Source organism: Podarcis tiliguerta (genome assembly GCF_965153285.1).
Source record: "Podarcis tiliguerta genome assembly, chromosome: 3".
Lineage (NCBI taxonomy): Eukaryota > Metazoa > Chordata > Lepidosauria > Squamata > Lacertidae > Podarcis > Podarcis tiliguerta.
In genome coordinates this window covers 19,540,683-19,559,840 of record NC_139536.1, presented here as the reverse complement: position 1 = coordinate 19,559,840, position 19,158 = coordinate 19,540,683, and the positions used below count along the sequence as shown (strand labels likewise).

The 19,158-nt window shown below is 44.8% G+C and overlaps 1 protein-coding gene across 4 annotated transcripts in view; it reads left to right on the top strand.

Moving 5' to 3' along the window:
- Nucleotides 1–19,158, top strand: part of EPAS1 (endothelial PAS domain protein 1) — a 136,955-nt gene that overhangs the window by 67,765 nt on the left and 50,032 nt on the right. For all 4 annotated transcript variants that reach the window (XR_014509402.1, XR_014509403.1, XM_083432997.1 and 1 more), the window contains one exon: nucleotides 6,130–6,320. Coding sequence is in view for 2 of the 4 variants with exons in the window: in XM_083432997.1 (XP_083289123.1) it covers nucleotides 6,130–6,320 (191 nt within the window). In the remaining 2 variants the exon portion in view is untranslated. The remainder of the gene's footprint in view (nucleotides 1–6,129; nucleotides 6,321–19,158) is intronic.

The following is a 19,158-nucleotide window of genomic DNA, read 5'->3' as shown; positions in this document are numbered from 1 at the left end:
TACATTTGGAGCTCTTTGGATTCCGTGTTATATGAAGGTTGTTTTTGATGCTGTGGGCACGCCATTTATGTAAAGCGGTAGTAAACATTGCATCATGCTCAGCAAGGAGAAGGAAATGTAGAATCATTATTTAATTGCCCCTTTTAAATACCTTAAAGTTATCCGGTCAGTTTCGTCAGCAGTTTGAAGTTTCCATGTGTCCCGTCCAGAAAGCCGGGTATATGTTCTTTCATCTCCTGGTAAAATTTAAAAGTACTGTTCTTGTTCTGCAAGTTGGCATTTGAAGCTGTGATAGCAAGCCTTTTGACAGCAGCATTTATTTCTGACAGCTTAATTACCCATGGGTTCCTAACCTTTGAGTTGTGGGGACTAATGACTGCACACACACACACACACACACACACACAGCACAATAGTGGTATGACAGGACACTCTCCTTTCACTGAGCTTTCTGTAAGAGCTGAGCTGGTTGGTTCCTCAAGAGCTAACAGGACACAGCCCAAGGCATTTTCCCTGACTGATCAGAGCAGCAAGTGTACTGTCTGCCTCAAGTCAAGGTTCATAGCAGCGCTCAAAGCTAGGAAAGTTATTTTGTCACCTGACACTCAAAACCAGAGTTAAGCCTTAACCCTGTTTTTGGCTGTTAAGCTTTGTACTACGAGGCAGGAAAAAAGCACCTCACAAACGGATCTCATCCCCATGTCATCTGACAGTAAGAATGCAATGATCATAAATTAAATGACAAATGATTTCGTCACATTTTATCATTGTTGTTGCTGGCATCCGTCTGTCTCGAGAGACAATGGAGTGCGCTTGTGGGGCTGAAGCCAAACTGTTGCATTAGTAGCACTAAAGTGACCTCCCCAGGGCGCAACCTGGGCAGTGTGCATGGAGGTCCCCAGCTGCCGATCAGTTATGTGAGGTGGCTACCTCACTCTCCCTAATGGTAGGGCCAGCCCTAAGGCAGAGATAAAACCAGGGGTCGGCAAACTGAGGCCCACGGGCCGGATCAGGCCCAATTGCCTTCAGGATCTGGCCTGGGGACTGTCCGTGGATCGGCGTGGGGATTTTGTTCGTTTGGGCTGCGACATTTCCCCCACTGCGCCAATCCATTCCCCCCTCCCTCTCACACACTGCGGCGGCACCTCCTCCCTCCCTCCTCCTGCCTTTTCCCTGCCCTGCCTAGAGGAGGAATGGGGCTCAGCTGAGTTGTCTGGGCACCATTTTAAATAGCCCCTCTCTGGCGCCAGCCTTTTCATGCTGCTCATCTTCCCTCAGCCGCCACCACCTTGGGGCTCCTGTGGGCCAGAGAGCGGAGTGGACAAGCTCGCTCTGCCTATCCACAAGAAGCAGCAGCAGCGGTGTTGTGGTGGTGGTGGCAGCAGCCCCAGGGAAGGTAAACACAGTGGTTGGGGCTGGGGAGGAGGACTACTTGCCCCCCTCGCCTCTTCTTCCAGCTCTGCCCCCCTGGCGCTACTTCTCCGGCCAGCCACAAGGTCTGAGGGACAGTGGACTGGCTTGTGTCTAAAAACTTTTGCTGACCCTTGGCTATAACTCTTGGGTGTGTTCTCATGGAAAGGCAGGACATAAATTCAAGATCAGAAATGATGTTTGCACGTGCCAGTGTGGCATAGTTCATTAAAAATACTTGGGGCAAATCAAACTGAAACTCACTCCTCCCTATTCAGCTGTGAAGCTCACAAGGCAAGTAGAATTTCTCTTATTTTGGACTCAGTGCTGCTCAGTACATGCATGTTTTGGTAGTGTCCACATGACTGTGGTTCCCTTCAGCTAAATTTGATCCAGATTTACCATTTCCAAATCCAACAAGCAAAAACCGCCCAAACAAATGATAATTCTGGATTTAAGGGGAGAGGGGATGGAGGATTTTGACAAACGCGATATTGTGTGGGCACTGCAAAGAACCTGCACCAAGTGCACAAGAAACTGCCATGTGAACCGGCCCCAAATCTCTTGGTATAACCAAAATGGCAGGGTGATGTGATGGACAGAGAATGTGATGGACAGAGAAGCAAAAGATACCAGAAACTGTGCGATTCAAAACCTTTCACAGACAATCTAGACTTTAATTAAAATCTGCATATGAATAAAACTAAATAAAAGGGGGAAGAAAGCATGCTTTCTTTGTTTAGAGATGAGGTGCGCACATGCACTGCAAGGCATACCAGTTTCAGAAGAAGCACTCTCTCAGCGGCATGAGAGAAGGGAGAAAGCCTCTTCTGAGATTGTGGCAGCCGCTTACATCTCATTTTATACAGTATTAACATTTATGGGGTGGGGGGTTGGGGGGAAATGTGTTGCCTGGTAAATAAGAGGCACCATTTTTAGTCATAATGCTTTTCATTGATTAACCTAGCCAAGTAAGCAGCTAAAGACCACAACCCTAATTGACAGCTTTGTGGATTTTAAAAGTGGGGAGAGAAGCAGCTGGTTTTTGCAGAGAATTTGATTGCAGCTGATATAAAGGTAAAGGTACAGGGCCCTTGTATGGTTAAGTCCAAGCAAATTGGACTATGGTGTGCGACGCTCGTCTCCGCTTTCAGGCCGAGGGAGCCGGCGTTTGTCTGCAGACAGCTTTCCCAGATCATGTAGCCAGCATGACTAAACTGCTTCTGGTGCCAAAGCACACAGAAACTCTGATATATAGCCCGGGGGGGGGGGGGGAGGAGGCTTGTAGCTTAGTGGCAGAGCTGTATCCTCAGTATCTGCAGGTGGGACTGGGAGAAATCTATGTCAGGAACCCTGAAGATACACTGCCAGGCAGTGCAAAGCTAAATGGGCCAATAGTCTGGGTCAGTATAAAGGAGCTTGAGGTGACACGCTTAGAACTTAATTCACAACATGAGCTTCTACTGATGGCTCTCCATACTGGCTCCTCATGTGCCTCAATCAAGTAATAGCTTATTTTCCATCATCCAGCAACAGACACTTCTCTCTTGTATTCCTTCCCTGGAGCATTTTAATTCAAAATAGCTGATAATAATAGTGGGCGACCAGCAATCGGTATCATAGAAGTGTCCCCCTTTTGCTGTAGATGTTGGGGTGGGGTGGGGAACCTTCTAAACGCTACTTAGTGGGGCTATTGTGTCTGTAATCTTAAGCATCTAAGGCTATTTAAGGCATTGCTGAGGTTGCCGAACAAGTACCTTTGTTGGAGAAATTAGTTTGGGAGGAGCCTTGCATGCGATTATACGCCACGAGTGTATTTCTTTATGATGAAGCTTTTGCGATTCAGTTGGCTGGTTCTGCAGAAAATTTATCTCTTTAACCTGCGGTATTCCCAAAGGCTCAGCTAGAGACTTACTTGGGCTTGGATGTCTCCTGCACATTTACCTTTGAAAAAGAACAAATCTTGCAAAATGTTTTTGATTAAAAAAAAATGCTGTGCAGCACAGATACAATGGGATGTGGACTGCTTGCATGTGCCTAGGAATATTTTCCCCAGTGTCGTGGGGTGGGGTGGGGGAACCCAAGTGTTCCTGTATCAAAAACCAAGAGGACTCTAGAAACTAATGGGAGATTTTGGGCAATCATATGTCAGCAAGAACCAACCTTTGCTCTTCCTCCTTTTCCAGGGAAAGCAATCAAAGTCTTCAGTTAAATATAGTTTTCAATTTCTTGAATATGAGCTGCCTTTAACCCCAACTTGGGAGAAAGACGGGAGAGAAAAATGACTGCCAGCAGTGCCGGCCCTAGTATTAGGCAGAGTGGGGCAGTCAACTCATCTGGCAAATGCTTCTTCTTTGGGGATCACTCGTAGCCCAGTAAGATTGTCTTCCATAAACACGGTTTTAGCAATGAGTCCATAAGTGACTGTGGAGGCCAGTTCTGGATCCACACGTCCTTCCACAGTGGGGACATTGGTTTCTGGGCAGGAGTTGATCATGGTGTGGATTTGCCAAGCGTGCCTTCTTCTTAGCACGTTTCTCCCTTGCGTCCTGAGTTCGAGTGTCTTCAAAGCCCATGACACCTTTGGTAAAGGCTGTTCTCCCACTGGAGCGCTCGCAGGCCAGTGTTTCCCAGTTGCCAGTGTTTATATTACATTTTTTTAGCTTTGCCTTGAGACAGTCTTTAAACCTCTTTTGTTGACCACCAGCATTACGCTTTCCATTTTTAAGTTTGGAATAGAGTAGTTGCTTTGGAAGACGATCATCAGCCATCCGCACAACATGACCAGTCCAACGAAGTTGATGTTGAAGAATCATTGCTTCAACACTGGTGATCTTTGCTTCTTCCAGTACACTGATATTAGTTCGCCTGTATATGCTGGAGGGTGGGCAGCAGCAGTGAGAGGTTGGTGCCCTCAACTTTCTGAGTTAGTCTGCTGCCCTCAGGTGTGGTAGAGGATGATGACCCATCATTATAACCCAGTGTTGTTGTAAAATTCAGCTACAAGTCCAGTTAGCTTCCATACATTCTCTCTCTCTCTCTCTGTGTGTGTATCTTGTCCTTGCCTCAGGTATTAAAGTTTCTTGGGTTGGCTCTGCAAAGTTGTACAGTGGTACCTCTGGTTATGTACTTAATTCATTCCGGAGGTCCGTTCTTAACCTGAAACTGTTCTTAACTTGAAGCACCACTTTAGCTAATGGGGCCTCCTGCTGCCGCTGCGCCGCCACAGCACGATTTCTGTTCTCATCCTGAAGCAAAGTTCTTAACCCGAGGTACTATTTCTGCGTTATAGGAGTCTGTAACCTGAAGCATTTGTAACCTGAAGCGTTTGTAACCCGAGGTACCACTGTATAGGGCTTTATAGGGAAGCACCAACAACCTGAGTTGAATGCTCAGGGATGAACTGGGAGCCAGTGAAGTTTTTCAGTACCAAAAAAAGACGTGTTTCACTGAGTTCTCTGGGACTTGGTCCCAAGTAAGCATGCACAGGATTGCAGCCTAAAACAGAATAGTTTGCCTCCTTCACTGTTGTGCCCTCAGGTCAGCACACCTGTGCTGCTGGGCCTGTGCTGTATAAAGTGATTGCCTCTCCTTGTTTCTTAACAGGAAAACAGAGGCACGACCTAAGGAGACAACAGGCTGAAATTATGAATTAAGTGCCACTCCCTTAAATAGTGGGCACAGGTGGTGAGCAGCAACTTGAATGAGGCCCAGATGGGGCCATTGAGAAATGAGATATTGGCATGCTTGGGGGAAACCCCATGTTTTTAGAAATGCTATCTATATAAATAAAAGGGCAGGGGGAGAAAAACAACAACAAAGTTGATTGAGCTTGTTCAGAAGCCACAGGATGCTGAAAAGAAAGTAAAACTGGACAACTGGGTTATGGTGGGGATCAGAATGCCCTGTCTGAACTCTGTACAGCTTACAATACACTGGAGGAAGGTATGGCTGGCTGGTAAGCAGGCAAGGATACGACCTGCTTGGAGGCGAGGACACATTTTGTTGCTGGTCCCATTCCTTGTACAGTGGTACCTCGGGTTACAAACGCTTTGGGTTACAAAGTAGTACCTCGGGTTGCGAACTTTGCCCCAGGATGAGAACGGAAATCGCGCAGCTGTGCTGTGGTGGCGGGAGGCCCTATTAGTGAAAGTGCGTCTCAGGTTAAGAATGGTTTCAGGTTAAGAACGGACCTCCGGAATGAATTAAGTTCGTAACCCGAGGTACCACTGTATTTAATTCCTACTTCAAATCACGGTGCCATCAGGGAACAGCAATCATTTAGTCTCCCGCCACTTTTGTCAACTCAGAGCTCACCTTTTTAATGAACATCAATACTGATGTCACTTGTCTGCTTTTATGCGATGCAATATCACTTTTAGCACTCAGTGGGGTTAGTTGTGACTGGCAATATGTTCTTTGTCCAGTTTTCTTCCTTTTGTGGGTTTTAATTACTACGGTTGACTGATTTTCTTAAGATTAAATGGTTTTGAACTGAATAATGGTACATTGCCCAAAGGATGTGAGATTATGAGGGATAAAGCAAATACAACAGCTAATTTAGAACAAACCATTATGAACTCAGTAAGATTGAGAACATTGTCTCCATTCCAGAAGGCCCTTGTATTTGTACTGCCGGAGAATAAATTATTACTTCTCAATAGCTTTTACAGTCGGTACAATTATTTTCTCTTTCTCCTTTTGTCTTTGTCATCACAGGAGCAGTTCTGAAAGGAGGAAGGAGAAGTCGAGGGATGCTGCAAGGTGCAGGAGGAGCAAGGAGACAGAGGTCTTCTATGAGCTGGCCCATGAACTCCCTTTGCCTCACAACATCAGCTCACACCTGGACAAAGCATCGATAATGCGCCTCGCAATCAGTTTCTTGCGGACACACAAACTATTGTCTTCAGGTAAGCTTTGTAAAAGCAGAGATGTCTATGAATGGTGGTGTTATGTACTGAAGTTCTCACCCTGGGCCAGCAGGGGGATACTGTAGATAGTTATGCAAATAATGGATCGAAAGTGACGTTCAATGATTGGATAGTTCTAGAAAATGGTTACAGTTATGTTGTACTGGAGCTCTATATAAGCAGGCTGACTGAACCCTTCAGTTCAGTTCTGTTCTGGCCTGTGAATAAACAAGAGCTGTTTGAAGAATCGCTGTGTCGTCTGATATGTTCACCCACAACTTAACAGGTGGTGTGTTGTCCAGTGACAACTGGCAACCCAGCGCCTTGTCTCAGGTCCATCAAACTTCCCATTTGGGGAGCATGAGCCCCAGTTCCCAGGACCTTTCAATATTGTTCAGTGTGTGGTGGTCAAACAGCAGAATGTCTTGGGCTGGCCCTGTTCAAGGGCAAATTACTTTGGGAGATTTTTCAGAAGGAAAACACTGGGTGGAAGGATTCATTCCCCCACACATTTTATCCACCTGGAACTAATTTTTGGTAGTGGTTGCTGTTTGGTTTGGGTTTGTTTTTAAAGATGGCAATTCCAAGCCTGGGAATTTGTTTAAATTTATACCCAATTTGTTCCTCACTCCTGCCAAGTTGGCTGTGGAGGAAGGAAAGGTCTATACTGGTATTACATACATAAAACGAATGCATTGCCCAAGTAACAAATAAAAGACAAATAAGACACACACACACATGCACAAAATCATCATTGCTCCACAAAGGCAAGGCATACACCTAAAAATAAACCCGGACCAATGTTAATTAAAACCAATTAAAAGATTTTCAAGCTTGAGGAATTTTCAATCTAATTAAAATGCCAGAGATGGTAAATCACAAAAGATTTCCATGCTGGGACAAGCATATCTCAATCTTGTGTGGAAAAGACGGTTGCATAACTGCCTTTAGAAGGTCTTCGCTTAAACAGGATAGCATATAAAGGCCATTTTGTCTCCCTAAGCGTCTGTAGCTCATTGCTGGTCATTCCATAGTCTGCAACCCTCTGCTGTGTGTGCATGTCTCTGTTTGTGTGAAGGCAGGAAAAACACCTTTGGAGATTGGTCGGCCATCTCCTTGAAGTGCCAGAAGTGTTTCATCTCTTGTTATCTTTGCCATCTGTACAGCTGAAAATGATCTTATATTTCCATTCTGCCAAAGAGCCCTTGTATAATTCAAAAGCTTGCATGCTTCTATACCAGCAGAAGCCTGCCCAGCAAAAGAGAATGCTAACAGAGATGTCTGATGAATGGGATTTTGGAGAAATGTGATATGAAAGGACCTCATCTACACCTCTTTTGGCTAGTATCCAGATTGAAACATAGTCAACTTTCTGATTTCTCACTCCTTCAAATTTTGCAATGCATCTCCTGGTCCAAAACTTGTATCGAGGTGCATTTTGAAATGTGCATTTCGAAATTTAACATTAAATGTGTATTCTGAGATATAACAATAATAAGTTTAGAAATGTGCATTTAAACACTGGGCACTGCCATATGCAGAATCAAACCATTGGTCCATTTTGCTCAGTATTTTCTACACTAGCCTGGCAGCAGCTCTCCAGAGTTTCAGGCAAAATTCTCTCCCAGTTCTCCCTCGAGATGCTAGGGATTGAAACCTCTGCGTATTTTGAAAGAAAAATACATATTTAAATGTTTTTTAAATGTTTCTTTAAAAAAAAAAATCCAGCACAGACTAAAACAAGAGGGAACAGATTTATGAATATGCACAGACCGGAAACAGACTGAATGGTCCACCCTAATGACTTGATTAGCGCTGCTTGCAACAGAGAGTAGATTTGTGATACGGCCTAGATTCCCTGCCCAATAAAATCTAGTCTGACTGCCTTAATGCATCAGGCGGAAAACCACCCACGTTGCTCAGCACAGGGGAGCCATGCAAAATGGAACTTGGTCAGAGAGAGTGTTTGTTTGCTTATGCACATGGATCTCATTATTCAGAGTGTTTAATTAGAGGTTTCCATGATGGTGTTTCTGTGGGCAAGTAACATGCTGTCAACAGAGCCACTTGTCATGCACCATGCAATGGATCCCGGGTAAGGATCCATAGTCCATTGGCACAACACATGTTCTGCATGCAGAAGATCCCAGGTTCTAGCTATTGTGTATCCTGGTAGGACTGGGGGCGAAATCCTGTCTGAAGGCCTGCCTGGAGAGTGGCTGCTGGTCACTGTAGCTAGATGGACTACCTAGATTGATTAAGCAGGTTCTTCTGCCCTCATGGCCACCTGGCAGTCCACATCCAGCATAGAAATCGGGACTCTCACCCCTAAAGTAAGGCTTTGGTGAGCCTTACATTACATTACATCTTGGGATTGTGAGTTCAAGCCCCATCTTGGGCAGAAAATTTCTGCGTCGCAGGGATTTGGTCTTGCTGACCCTTGTGTTCCCTTCCGCCTCTGCATGGCAGGAGTCACCAACACTATAGACAGCTGCCAGAGGGGAAAATACATATTCATTGCATCATCCAACACTGGTTGGGTTAAAAATCTTTGACACTTTTGCCAGATTGCCAGTCCCACGTCAAGCATGGTATACTTCTGAATGTTCCATTTACCGCTTCCCCCCCCCCAATATTTCCAGAAATAATGAGTGATGTGAATTAGGTTTTTAATTTTTTTTAAAAAAAGTTAGCCTCCAATCTTGGGAATTAATGCCCCTTTCATTTAGTTAAAGATAGGATCATAGGCAGATGTTATTTCGAATCGGAGGATTGCGTCACCCCTTAGGCTAAGTGGTTTAATGCATTGAGCAGGGAGGAAATTAAGACACTTTGGATTAAAACAATAACAAACCATTATTTCCTGTTCTGGAGTGTGCATCCTCTTTCAAAGTTCGTCCTTTGCTAAGTTTGGTCTGCCTGTTGATTTCCCCTTCCCAAAGTTACATAGCTAGTTGGATAGCTCCAGTCTGTAAGAAGAAGAGTTTGGATTTGATATCCCGCCTTTCACTCCCTTTAAGGAGTCTCAAAGCGGCTAACATTCTCCTATCCCTTCCTCCCCCACAACAAACACTCTGTGAGGTGAGGCTGAGAGACTTCAGAGAAGTGTGACTGGCCCAAGGTCACCCAGCAGCTGCATGTGGAGGAGCGGAGACGCGAACCCGGTTCACCAGATTACGAGTCCACCGCTCTCAACCACTACACCACACTGGCTCTCGTAATTCTATCAGTAAGAACATTCAGAGATTCAGGAAAGCTTCCCTGGCAGTGACTGTGTATTGTGCATTAAGTCAGTAGAGATGATTATTCCAGGGCTGTAGCTGTTTTACTTCTTAAGGCAGGTGTGCACAACCTTTTGGATTTCCCCCTTCCTGCTGATGGAAGGCCTTTTGATCCAGCAGAGGCTTCTGCCCACGGGAGGGAAGCAATTTTTGCCAGTTCCCCTTCCTTCCTGCAACTCACCTCCCCCAACCCCCTGGAACAGATTTTGGGGGTTCCCAGGGAGCTGTGATAGTAGATGCTCCTGCTGTGTGAGAGCAAGGGTGCTAACTGGATTCCACTCACTTCTGTAATATCCATTTCTCTCAAAGCCAGTATTTGACTATTGCTTACTGGTTCCTTCGTTGTTATTGGTTTTCTTGAGCTGTAGTTGCAAGTCTTGTTAAAAGTTCGAGGCCCCCAGAGAACAGAACAGAACAGAACCCAGAGACGCAGAAAAACATTACTATATCTATTGGTTTATGTGGTGTACAATCAAGTGTGATGAGTGTTTCTCTGTTTTTGAACTGAAGCCCCCTATTTAATTCCCTATCTATGGGACGTGGGGAATCAAAAGTGCAGCAACCTTTTCCTAACACCCTAGCATTCTCTCCTAGAAACCTGACACCCAAAAGTTGGGTGTCATGTTTTGAATAGGTTCCTATGGCCATGGTGTGCCTAGATGTGGTCCTTATTCTTCAAAACCACATGTATGGGTAACAGATGTGTAGATCAGGACGCAGCATTGTGCATTGGCCTTTATGTCTATAGGCCTATATATTAATCCCAAATGCATTCTCAGAGTGTGGATCAGTAAAGGTAAAGGGACCCCTGACCATTAGGTCCAGTCGTGGCTAACTCTGGGTTTGCGGTGCTCATCTCGCTTTCTTGGCCGAGGGAGCTGGTGTACAGCTTCCAGGTCATGTGGCTAGCATGACTAAGCCACTTCTGGCGAACCAGAGCAGCACACGGAAATGTCGTTTACCTTCCCGCCGGAGTGGTACCTATTTATCTACTTGCACTTTGACGTGCTTTCGAACTGCTAGGTTGGCAGGAGCCGGGACCAAGCAACGGGAGCTCACCTCATCACGGGGATTCGAACCGCCGACCTTATGATCGGCAAGTCCTAGGCTCTGTGGTTTAACCCAGAACACCACCCGCGTCCCTGTCAGTACATACTGCAAAAACCTTTCTCGCTCCTCCTCCTCTCTCTCTCTCTCTCTCTCTGTGTGTGTGTGTGAAATGCAGTATTTTAGAAAAAGTCAGGGCTGGCTGGAATCCTAGATATGCCACACTGCAACATTTTTTGCAGGTCCTACTTATGAAAATTTGTCACCCAAGCTATTGATGTACAACACATTGTGGGAGGGTTGCAACAGAACCAGTGGGAGGTCAAAGTGCCTGGCATGATCTTGAGCGTCACATTCTACAAAGATAGGAAATGTCTCCATAGCTCTTGAGTTCAAAAGGTTTGAGAAACACTGACCTAAGCAGTCCAGATAAAATCTTCCAAATGGTATCTGACCAACAGAGATGGGTAGGAATTCTCAACAGAGTTTTCATTTAAAAGTAAGCCTCCCTAGTTCATACTTTCTGAAACAATATAAAAATTGAAACACAGCCGATTCACATTTCTCTGAATGTTGCAGTGCAGTTCTCTAGCCATATAATGTGTGCAAAAATGCATATAACTATGGTAAGGTGTACATGAAATTGCATGTTAGTGAAAACCCCATACAAAAAGGCTTTATTTTGGGGGAAATAGCTTTGCTTTTAAACTGTGTGCATGGGGTATTGTTTTTTGTTTGTTACTACGTTATGTATTTTTGTGTTTATGTTGCAAAGTGTCTTGTGATCCTCAGATAAAGGGTGGTATGGAAATTTAAGAAATAATAATAATAACAACACAAAAATCGTAAAAAAGTGTACATTAGACAAGATTGCACACACCTGTGTGAAAATGAGAATTTTGCTGCTCAGTTTTCATGAGGATTTTTTTTTTAAATTGCAAACTGATGTGGTGAAGTGACATTAAAAGTGGAAAAATGAAAAATAGGGGAGAAACTGAAATTGACAGGTTTGATCATCCCTACTCATCAGCCTGAGAAGTATCCCCCCCTTCCAAAGCAGCAAATATACAAATAGTCAAAATGTTATGTCCAGCTTTATCTTGTATCAAGCTCTCCCCTTCCTGTTTAGTCTCATTACTTCCTACACCCACCTTGCTGATTTAAGTTAACATTTTTTACTTAAAACAAACAGACAAAGACTTCAAGTTTATAGTTTTGTTTTGTTTTTTGAAGCAAACATTTGGACTCTTAGAAGTACGATCATGCCAGATTTACACACATATTTGCTTGGGCGGGGGCGCAGGGTTATATTATTTTACCAACAAAAAGCAACCCTTGGCAAATTTGGTATAGGAGTTCAATTATCAATTCAGCTGAAACATTTTCAAAACAAGTTATGTCACATCATGTCTTCATTTGAGAAAAGTTGGTAGCTGAGTCTCCTGAAGCCCCACCCATCATAGGAACCAACTCCTGGGGGCTGTGGGGGCTTTGGCCCCCACAATAAAATATTTGAGGGGGCTGGGCCCCCACCAAATTGATGGGCATTCCCATTCAAATGGTGTGTGTGCACTGCATCATGTGATTGATTATGTGGGGTGGGGCTTATTTGGGCCCCCACAATATTTTATTCAGGTTGGCACCCCTTCCACTCCCCACCTGTATTTCAGCTTGCCGAAGAGAAGAGGGGAAATGAGTATTTAGAATGAACCTGTGCTACTTTTAGAATGAGTTTTGTATCCTATGTGTATTCCACTGAAGCCACCTGAAGGTCTGAAACTGTTCTTTTTTTAATCATTTCATAATAGGAAATGCTGGTCCCATGCCTTGGAGTTCAAAAGAGTGCAACATACCAAGCGTTCTTTTATTCTGGTTCCTTCTTTAGTTAGTAACATGTTTCCTTTTGATTTTTCACAGTAGGCAGCTCTGTGCAAGAATGCTGGGAAGGAAGCATTAGGCCTGGTAGTCTGCCGGCTCGGCTGAGATTAGTATTTCAGGAAGCTAACGGGAACAATAGCTGTAGAATATTGTTCCTATTTTCTTCATGGTGTACTTGGGGGGGGGGGGGAGTCTTTCTGTTTTTTTAATCACCTTGAATGGTAGAATGACGCTCAGAAATCAACAGAAATTCAACTCACAGAAATTTACCCAGCGTGTTGTTGTGCAGTTCTGGGGAATGGCTCAAAATTTCTCCTTGCCATGTGAATGAAGGCATAGGCCGGGGGCCCTCTAGATTGCAAGCATTCGATCCCTTAGTGTGGCAACACCCAAATTTGGAACTCCATTTGGAACTTAACAGATAGCTCAGTTGGTAGAGCACGGGACTCTAAATCTTAGGGTCATGGGTTCAAACCCCATATTGGGCAAAAAGATTCCTGCATTGCTTGGACTAGATGACCCTTATGGTCCCTTCCAGATCTATGATTCTAATACAGTGGTACCTCAGGTTACATAAGCCCATAAGCTTCAGGTTACAGACTCCGCTAACCCAGAAATAGTGCTTCAGGTTAAGAACTTTGCTTCAGAATAAGAACAGAAATCGTGCTCCGGCGGTGTGGCAGCAGCAGGAGGCCCCATTAGCCAAAGTGGTGCTTCAGGTTAAGAACAGTTTCAGGTTAAGAACTCTGGTACTTAACCCGAGGTACCACTGTATTAAGAAGGCATTTTTGCTGTATTGTTTTCGGCACCTGCTACTTACTCATTTCGGCAAACCAACCCAGGTATGCAACATTAGACTGTGATTTTAACATGTGATTTTAGTAAGCATATTTGTTTCAAAATTACTGGTTTTATTTTATTATTTTTATGTAACTTGTTTTCAGTGTTTGCTTTCACCGATGCTTTTAGTGAATATTTTAGCTTGCCTTTTGTAAACCACTTGAATAAAAATAGGTGCTGTTGGACTCCAGCGCCCATCAGCTCCAGCCAGCATGGCCAGTGGTTAGGAATGATGGGAGTTGCAGTCCAACAACATCTGGGGCCTAAAGGCTAGCCTCTTCTGGCATAGGTACTGTGCTTCGTTGGGTGGGGAATGATGACAGCCTAGCAGTTGACCGACAGAATCCAACACATGTTGAAGTCAGAGTGACATTTGATGTTCTGAACTAGCAGGGTGAAAGGAAGCATGAGTGAGCCATCTTGTCTCTTCTTAGGTTTGGTTAGAATGGAGAATGGTTTGCCCTCCAGATGTGGCAACCACACATGCCGAGCAACTAATGTGAATGTTACCTTTTTACCTTTGTGGCATGGAAAGAGTTCTGTCTGAAGGCCAGACAGAGAGGCTTGGACAACAGAAGATCCAGGAGGATCCTCTTATGTTCTTAATAAAGGCAAGAGGAGCAAAATGTCCAGAGGAGGGCAACCAAAATGGTCAAAGGCCTGGAAACGATGCCTTATGAGGAACGGCTAAGGGAGCTGGGCATGTTTAGCCTGGAGAAGAGGAGGTTAAGGGGTGATATGATAGCCATGTTCAAATATATAAAAGGATGTCACATAGAGGAGGGAGAAAGGTTGTTTTCTGCTGCTCCAGAGAAGCGGACACGGAGCAATGGATCCAAACTACAAGAAAGAAGATTCCACCTAAACTTTAGGAAGAACTTCCTGACAGTAAGAGCTGTTTGACAGTGGAATTTGCTGCCAAGGAGTGTGGTGGAGTCTCCTTCTTTGGAGGTCTTTAAGCAGAGGCTTGACAACCATATGTCAGGAGTGCTCTGATGGTGTTTCCTGCTTGGCAGGGAGTTGGACTCGATGGCCCTTGTGGTCTCTTCCAACTCTATGATTCTATGATCTTCACCAGAGAGGAACGATATGTTCCCCAAGGCTCACTCCTGATTGCAAACTGTGGTTTGTAAGGGGAACCAGAGAGGTAGTCCACAACTAATGCTAAGCAACACTTCTTGGCTTTTCGGGGTTCAAAGTGAATGGGCCGTGTGTCGGTGCAGGCTCCCCAGATGCTCCTATTTTGCTTCTCCTCTGACAACCTCGGCTTCACATTGCATCTCAACCAGGTATTGTGGTTTGTTACTCACTTGGCAAGTCAGGATCAGCTACCCAGCAGCAAACCATGGTTTTGGGATAACCTGTGGCTGTGGGTTACTGTTACGTGTGAACATGGCCAATGTTTAGTCTGAGTCAGGCAGTTAACTTTAGAAAGTATAGAGTAAGGCCCACGGGATGCCACCCTTTTCAGCTTAGACTAGACAAACAAAGGCTATGTTGAGACAGTTTTTCCTGGAGACCATTCTTAGTAGACCATTCTTTTTTTAGCCTCGTTTAGTCTCTTTCCCCCTCCTCCCCCCACCTACTTCTTTTCTTTCATATTTTCTTGAACAGGTGGAGGAAACTGGTGGGTTATTTCTGTGGCTACAGACAGTAAAAGTAATAGGAAAGACTAGGAAACAGACAGGAAGCTCTTTCAGAAAAGGGAAGGCTGTCAGGGAGATGGCCTGAGCTTGTTTCGAGAAAAGATCCTTCCCAGAGCCAGAAAGTGGGTAAGGAACAAGGGAGATGTGTGTGAAAAACAGTTTTTCTGTGTGGTTTAAGAAACATCATAAGTGTTGGGGGGGTGGGGTTTTTTGGCAAAACGGACCTGTTTGTAATTTATAATATGCACTCTACAAGATTGCGCCTGATATAAGGATCAACCTGAATATTTCAAGGATAGCCCAAGGCATAACACTTGTTGCCTTCTTGGACTTTATTGGCTGTTTTTGGCTCAGTGAATGTTCCGTTTGTGGGGGGGACGGGACTGGCATGCAGTCTAAGACAGCAAGCATATGCACATACACCTGGAAGCAATCTTGTAAATGCAGGAGGACTTAATTTTTAGTAAACATACAGAATGAAGTTACACATCAGTACATCAATCAAAATATAAATGTGAGGAGTGACTGGGTGTCCCGCCCCCTCGTGTGTTACCCCCGCCACATGGAAGAGGTGGTAATCAGATTAGCTATAGTACATTTACCAGTTTTGATCAAAACTTGGACCAAACTCTGTTGCACTTGCAATTTGGGGGTGGACCGTAGCTCAGTGGCAGAGTATCCGGGCTCAGTCCTTGGTGCCTCCAGGTCGGACTGGGAAATACAACTGCCTGAAACCCTGGAAATCTCCTGCCAATCAGAGAAGACATTCCCAAGCTTGATGGACTGAGGCAGCTTCTCAGGTCCTTATGCAATTGAGAACTTCAGTGTGGTCAAAACAAGTGGTGTTAAGTCAGTGTGCAGTGACTTACTATGTGTGTAGAAATAAGTCTCCCTGCTCATTGGGATTTATTGCAGGTAAACATGTCAAGGATTGTTGCTTTAATTCAGGTGTGGCTGTTCTGTGGCCCTTCAGATGTTGTCAGAGTCCCAAGTCAACATGGTCAATAGGGAGCAATGATGAAACTTGCAGCCCAGTATCATCCGGTTAGTCATCCCCACTTCAATTGCATTTATACTACTACTGTCAGTGGCTTGTGCTCTTAAGATGAAATCTACAATCCATTTACTTTGGGGCATGAGCAATGGAATCTGGAATTATCCAGGGCTGTTGTAGCGCGAAGACAATCGTATATTATCGACGTTTTTGTGAGCCTATAAATATTATAATAAATACCAGTTGTAAGTCCTGCTGCTATGTAAGCAGGAATCTTTATATTTCTTAAGTGTCACTTTTTGAACAAAATGATATGTATACAAAAGCATGTTGGTGCTTCTGCACATTGGATTGCAGAGTTTTGGGTCTGGATCATACCTGAGCCGTTCATTCTTGCAAAAAGAGAGCCTGGTTTTTTTAGCTCTCCGCTACATTCCAAGAAGCTGGATGGAAGGAAGTGAGCAAGCATCTGCGGAAATGTGTTCTGGCCCTCTGAAGCTATGCACATCCTGACAGTGGGAATCAATCAAAGCTTGTTTACAAAAGATATTTTTAGCACAAAAGGCATATTTTCTTTGAAAATTATGCTAGGCATTTGCTGTAAAGGGACAATGTCAAATCGGGCATTGATTCGTGTTTGGAGTTATTTTTATTTTTTTGTACTTTTCACTTACTCTACATAACTGATAAGGTACAAGACATCGGAAGCTGCTATACTAAGCCAGGTCAATGGCCCATCTGGCTTAGTACTGTTGGTGCTGACTGTCAGCGTCTCCCCAGGGTTTCAAGCAAGAATCTCTCCCAGCCTTACCTGGCGATGTTGGAGATTGCACTTGGGACCTCCACGTGCTCCACCAGTCAAAGAATCATAGAATTGTAGAGTTGCAAGGAACCCAAGTGTCACCTGGTCCAGCCCCATGTAATGCAGTCAGCTATGGCCCTTCCTCTTAATAGTTTTCTGTTACCAAAACTATAGTTTTAGAAGGCAACTAAACCAAGGTTCGAGGTAAAGTCTAGAACAGGATGATCCGACACGCAGCCTGTGGGCTGCATGCAGCCCTCCAGGCATTGTTTGGCAGCCCTCTACAACATTTGACACCCAGCCCTCACACTGCCTTCCCTAAGCAACGCACTAGGGGAAGGGTTGTAAGGGCTCTGACATGGTCCTAGAGAGCTCCCGTATCCTTCCCAAAGCCTAGCTAGCACTTTCCCAGCTTGGAAAGGAGGTGGGAGGGCTCTAGGAGCCTGCCAGAGCCTCACGCCTCCTTCCCAAAGTCCAAGTTAACTAACAAATAATTATAATGATTATATAAATAAATGATTATATATAAAACAGTAAAAACCCAACTATAGCCCTTTAAGGCAGACAAGAGTACACAAGGTTGCTTAAATTTTCTCCAAGAGAAAAGCTTCGATCAAATTAAAGCCTTTGGCTTATTGCTGTTGGAATTGAGGGGACAAAGCAGATTTTACGGTCGTTCAGCCCCATAAACTGGAAGCGGTGGGTGAACATAAGAATAGCCTGCTGGATCAGGCCAATGACCCATCTAATCCAGAATCCTGTTCTTGCAGTGGCCATTCAGATGCCCAAGGGAAACCCTCAAGCGAAGAACAAGAGTGCTCTCCCCTCCTGTGGTTTCCAGCTACTGAAGACTGTGGAATGGCCAACCCAACATCCATTTTGAAAAAGGGATCCAGGGATGGATGCTGGAAATGATAGACTAGTTAGATGTCTCTGGAAAACTGATGGAAAGCATTGTTAAAGATAACATAGCCAAGCATGTAGAAGAACAAGCCTCGCTGAAGCAGAACCAGCATAGCTTCTGCAAGAGCAGGCCCAGTCTCGCTTAACCTAGTAGAGTTCTTTGAGAGTGTCATGAAGCACATAGTGAATTTCAGAGTGGCTGTTGGAGCCATTGTAATGAACTTTAGTAAACCCCAGCAGAAAATGAAACAGCTCAACCACCCATCCAGCTTTGCTACAGTCAGCCTCTTAAAGCAATTATGATTGACTTGCACTGTGCCCAGATAATTTGCTAATTACATTTTGTAGCAAATTTTCACATATACGCTGTTTGAGAGAGCAAAAGGACAAACGAGGCATTTTCATAATTGAAGTTGTTCATTCGCTTTTTCCATTCAGTGATGCAAGGACTATATGCTCAGAAGTATGGAAAGCTAGCTTTAAGTTATCCAAGGACACCACACCCAGGTGTGCATGTTTGACACCTGTCTGACACCATTGGTCTATCTATGTAGCTCAATTTTAGGAGCACCATAGGTAAGGAGCCTTCCAGATGTTGCTGGACTTCCATCACCCTAAACAATTGATCATGCTGTCTGGGACAGATGGGAGTCTCAGTCCAACAATATCTGGAGGCCCACAGTCTCCCCACCCTGGTCCACAGTGACAGAGAACAAGCAGCTTTTTAGGGTTTCAGAGAGCAGCCTTTCTTAGTCCTACCTGGACATGTTGGGGATTGAACATGGGACCTTCTGCATGCTCCACCACAGAGCTATAGTCTTTCCACAAAGGTTCCAGGCCAAGTCTCCATTATACAGTAAAACAGATGATACCCAGCTCTGCCTCTCACTTAAATCAGAACCAGTGAGGGCAGTGAAGGTCCTGTGTGAATGTCTGGAGGCGGTTGGAGGATGGATGGCGGCTAACGGATTGAGGTTGAATCCTGACAAGACAAAAGTACTGTTCTTGGGGGACAGGGGGCGAGCTGGTGTGGAGGACTCCCTGGTCCTGAATGGGGTAACTGTGCCCCTGAAGGACCAGGTGAGCAACCTAGGAGTCATTTTGGACTCAGACCTGTCCATGGAGCCTCAGGTCAATTCTGTGTCCAGGACAGCTGCTTATCAGCTCCGTCTGGTACGCAGGCTGAAACCCTTCCCGCAGACTGTCTCGCCAGAGTGGTGCATGCTCTAGTTATCTCCCGCTTGGACTACTGCAATGCGCTCTACTTAGTGTCAGATCACCAACATCCATATTATTATTATTATTATTATTCAGCTAGCAGTGTTTAGGAGCAGTACCAAGCTATGGTACAGGGCAGTTGCTTCAGCACATGTCTGATGCAACTGAGGCCCATCACCCCAGCAATCTTTACTTCAGTCCCTGGCTGAAGAGCTTTTCTGAGCAAATC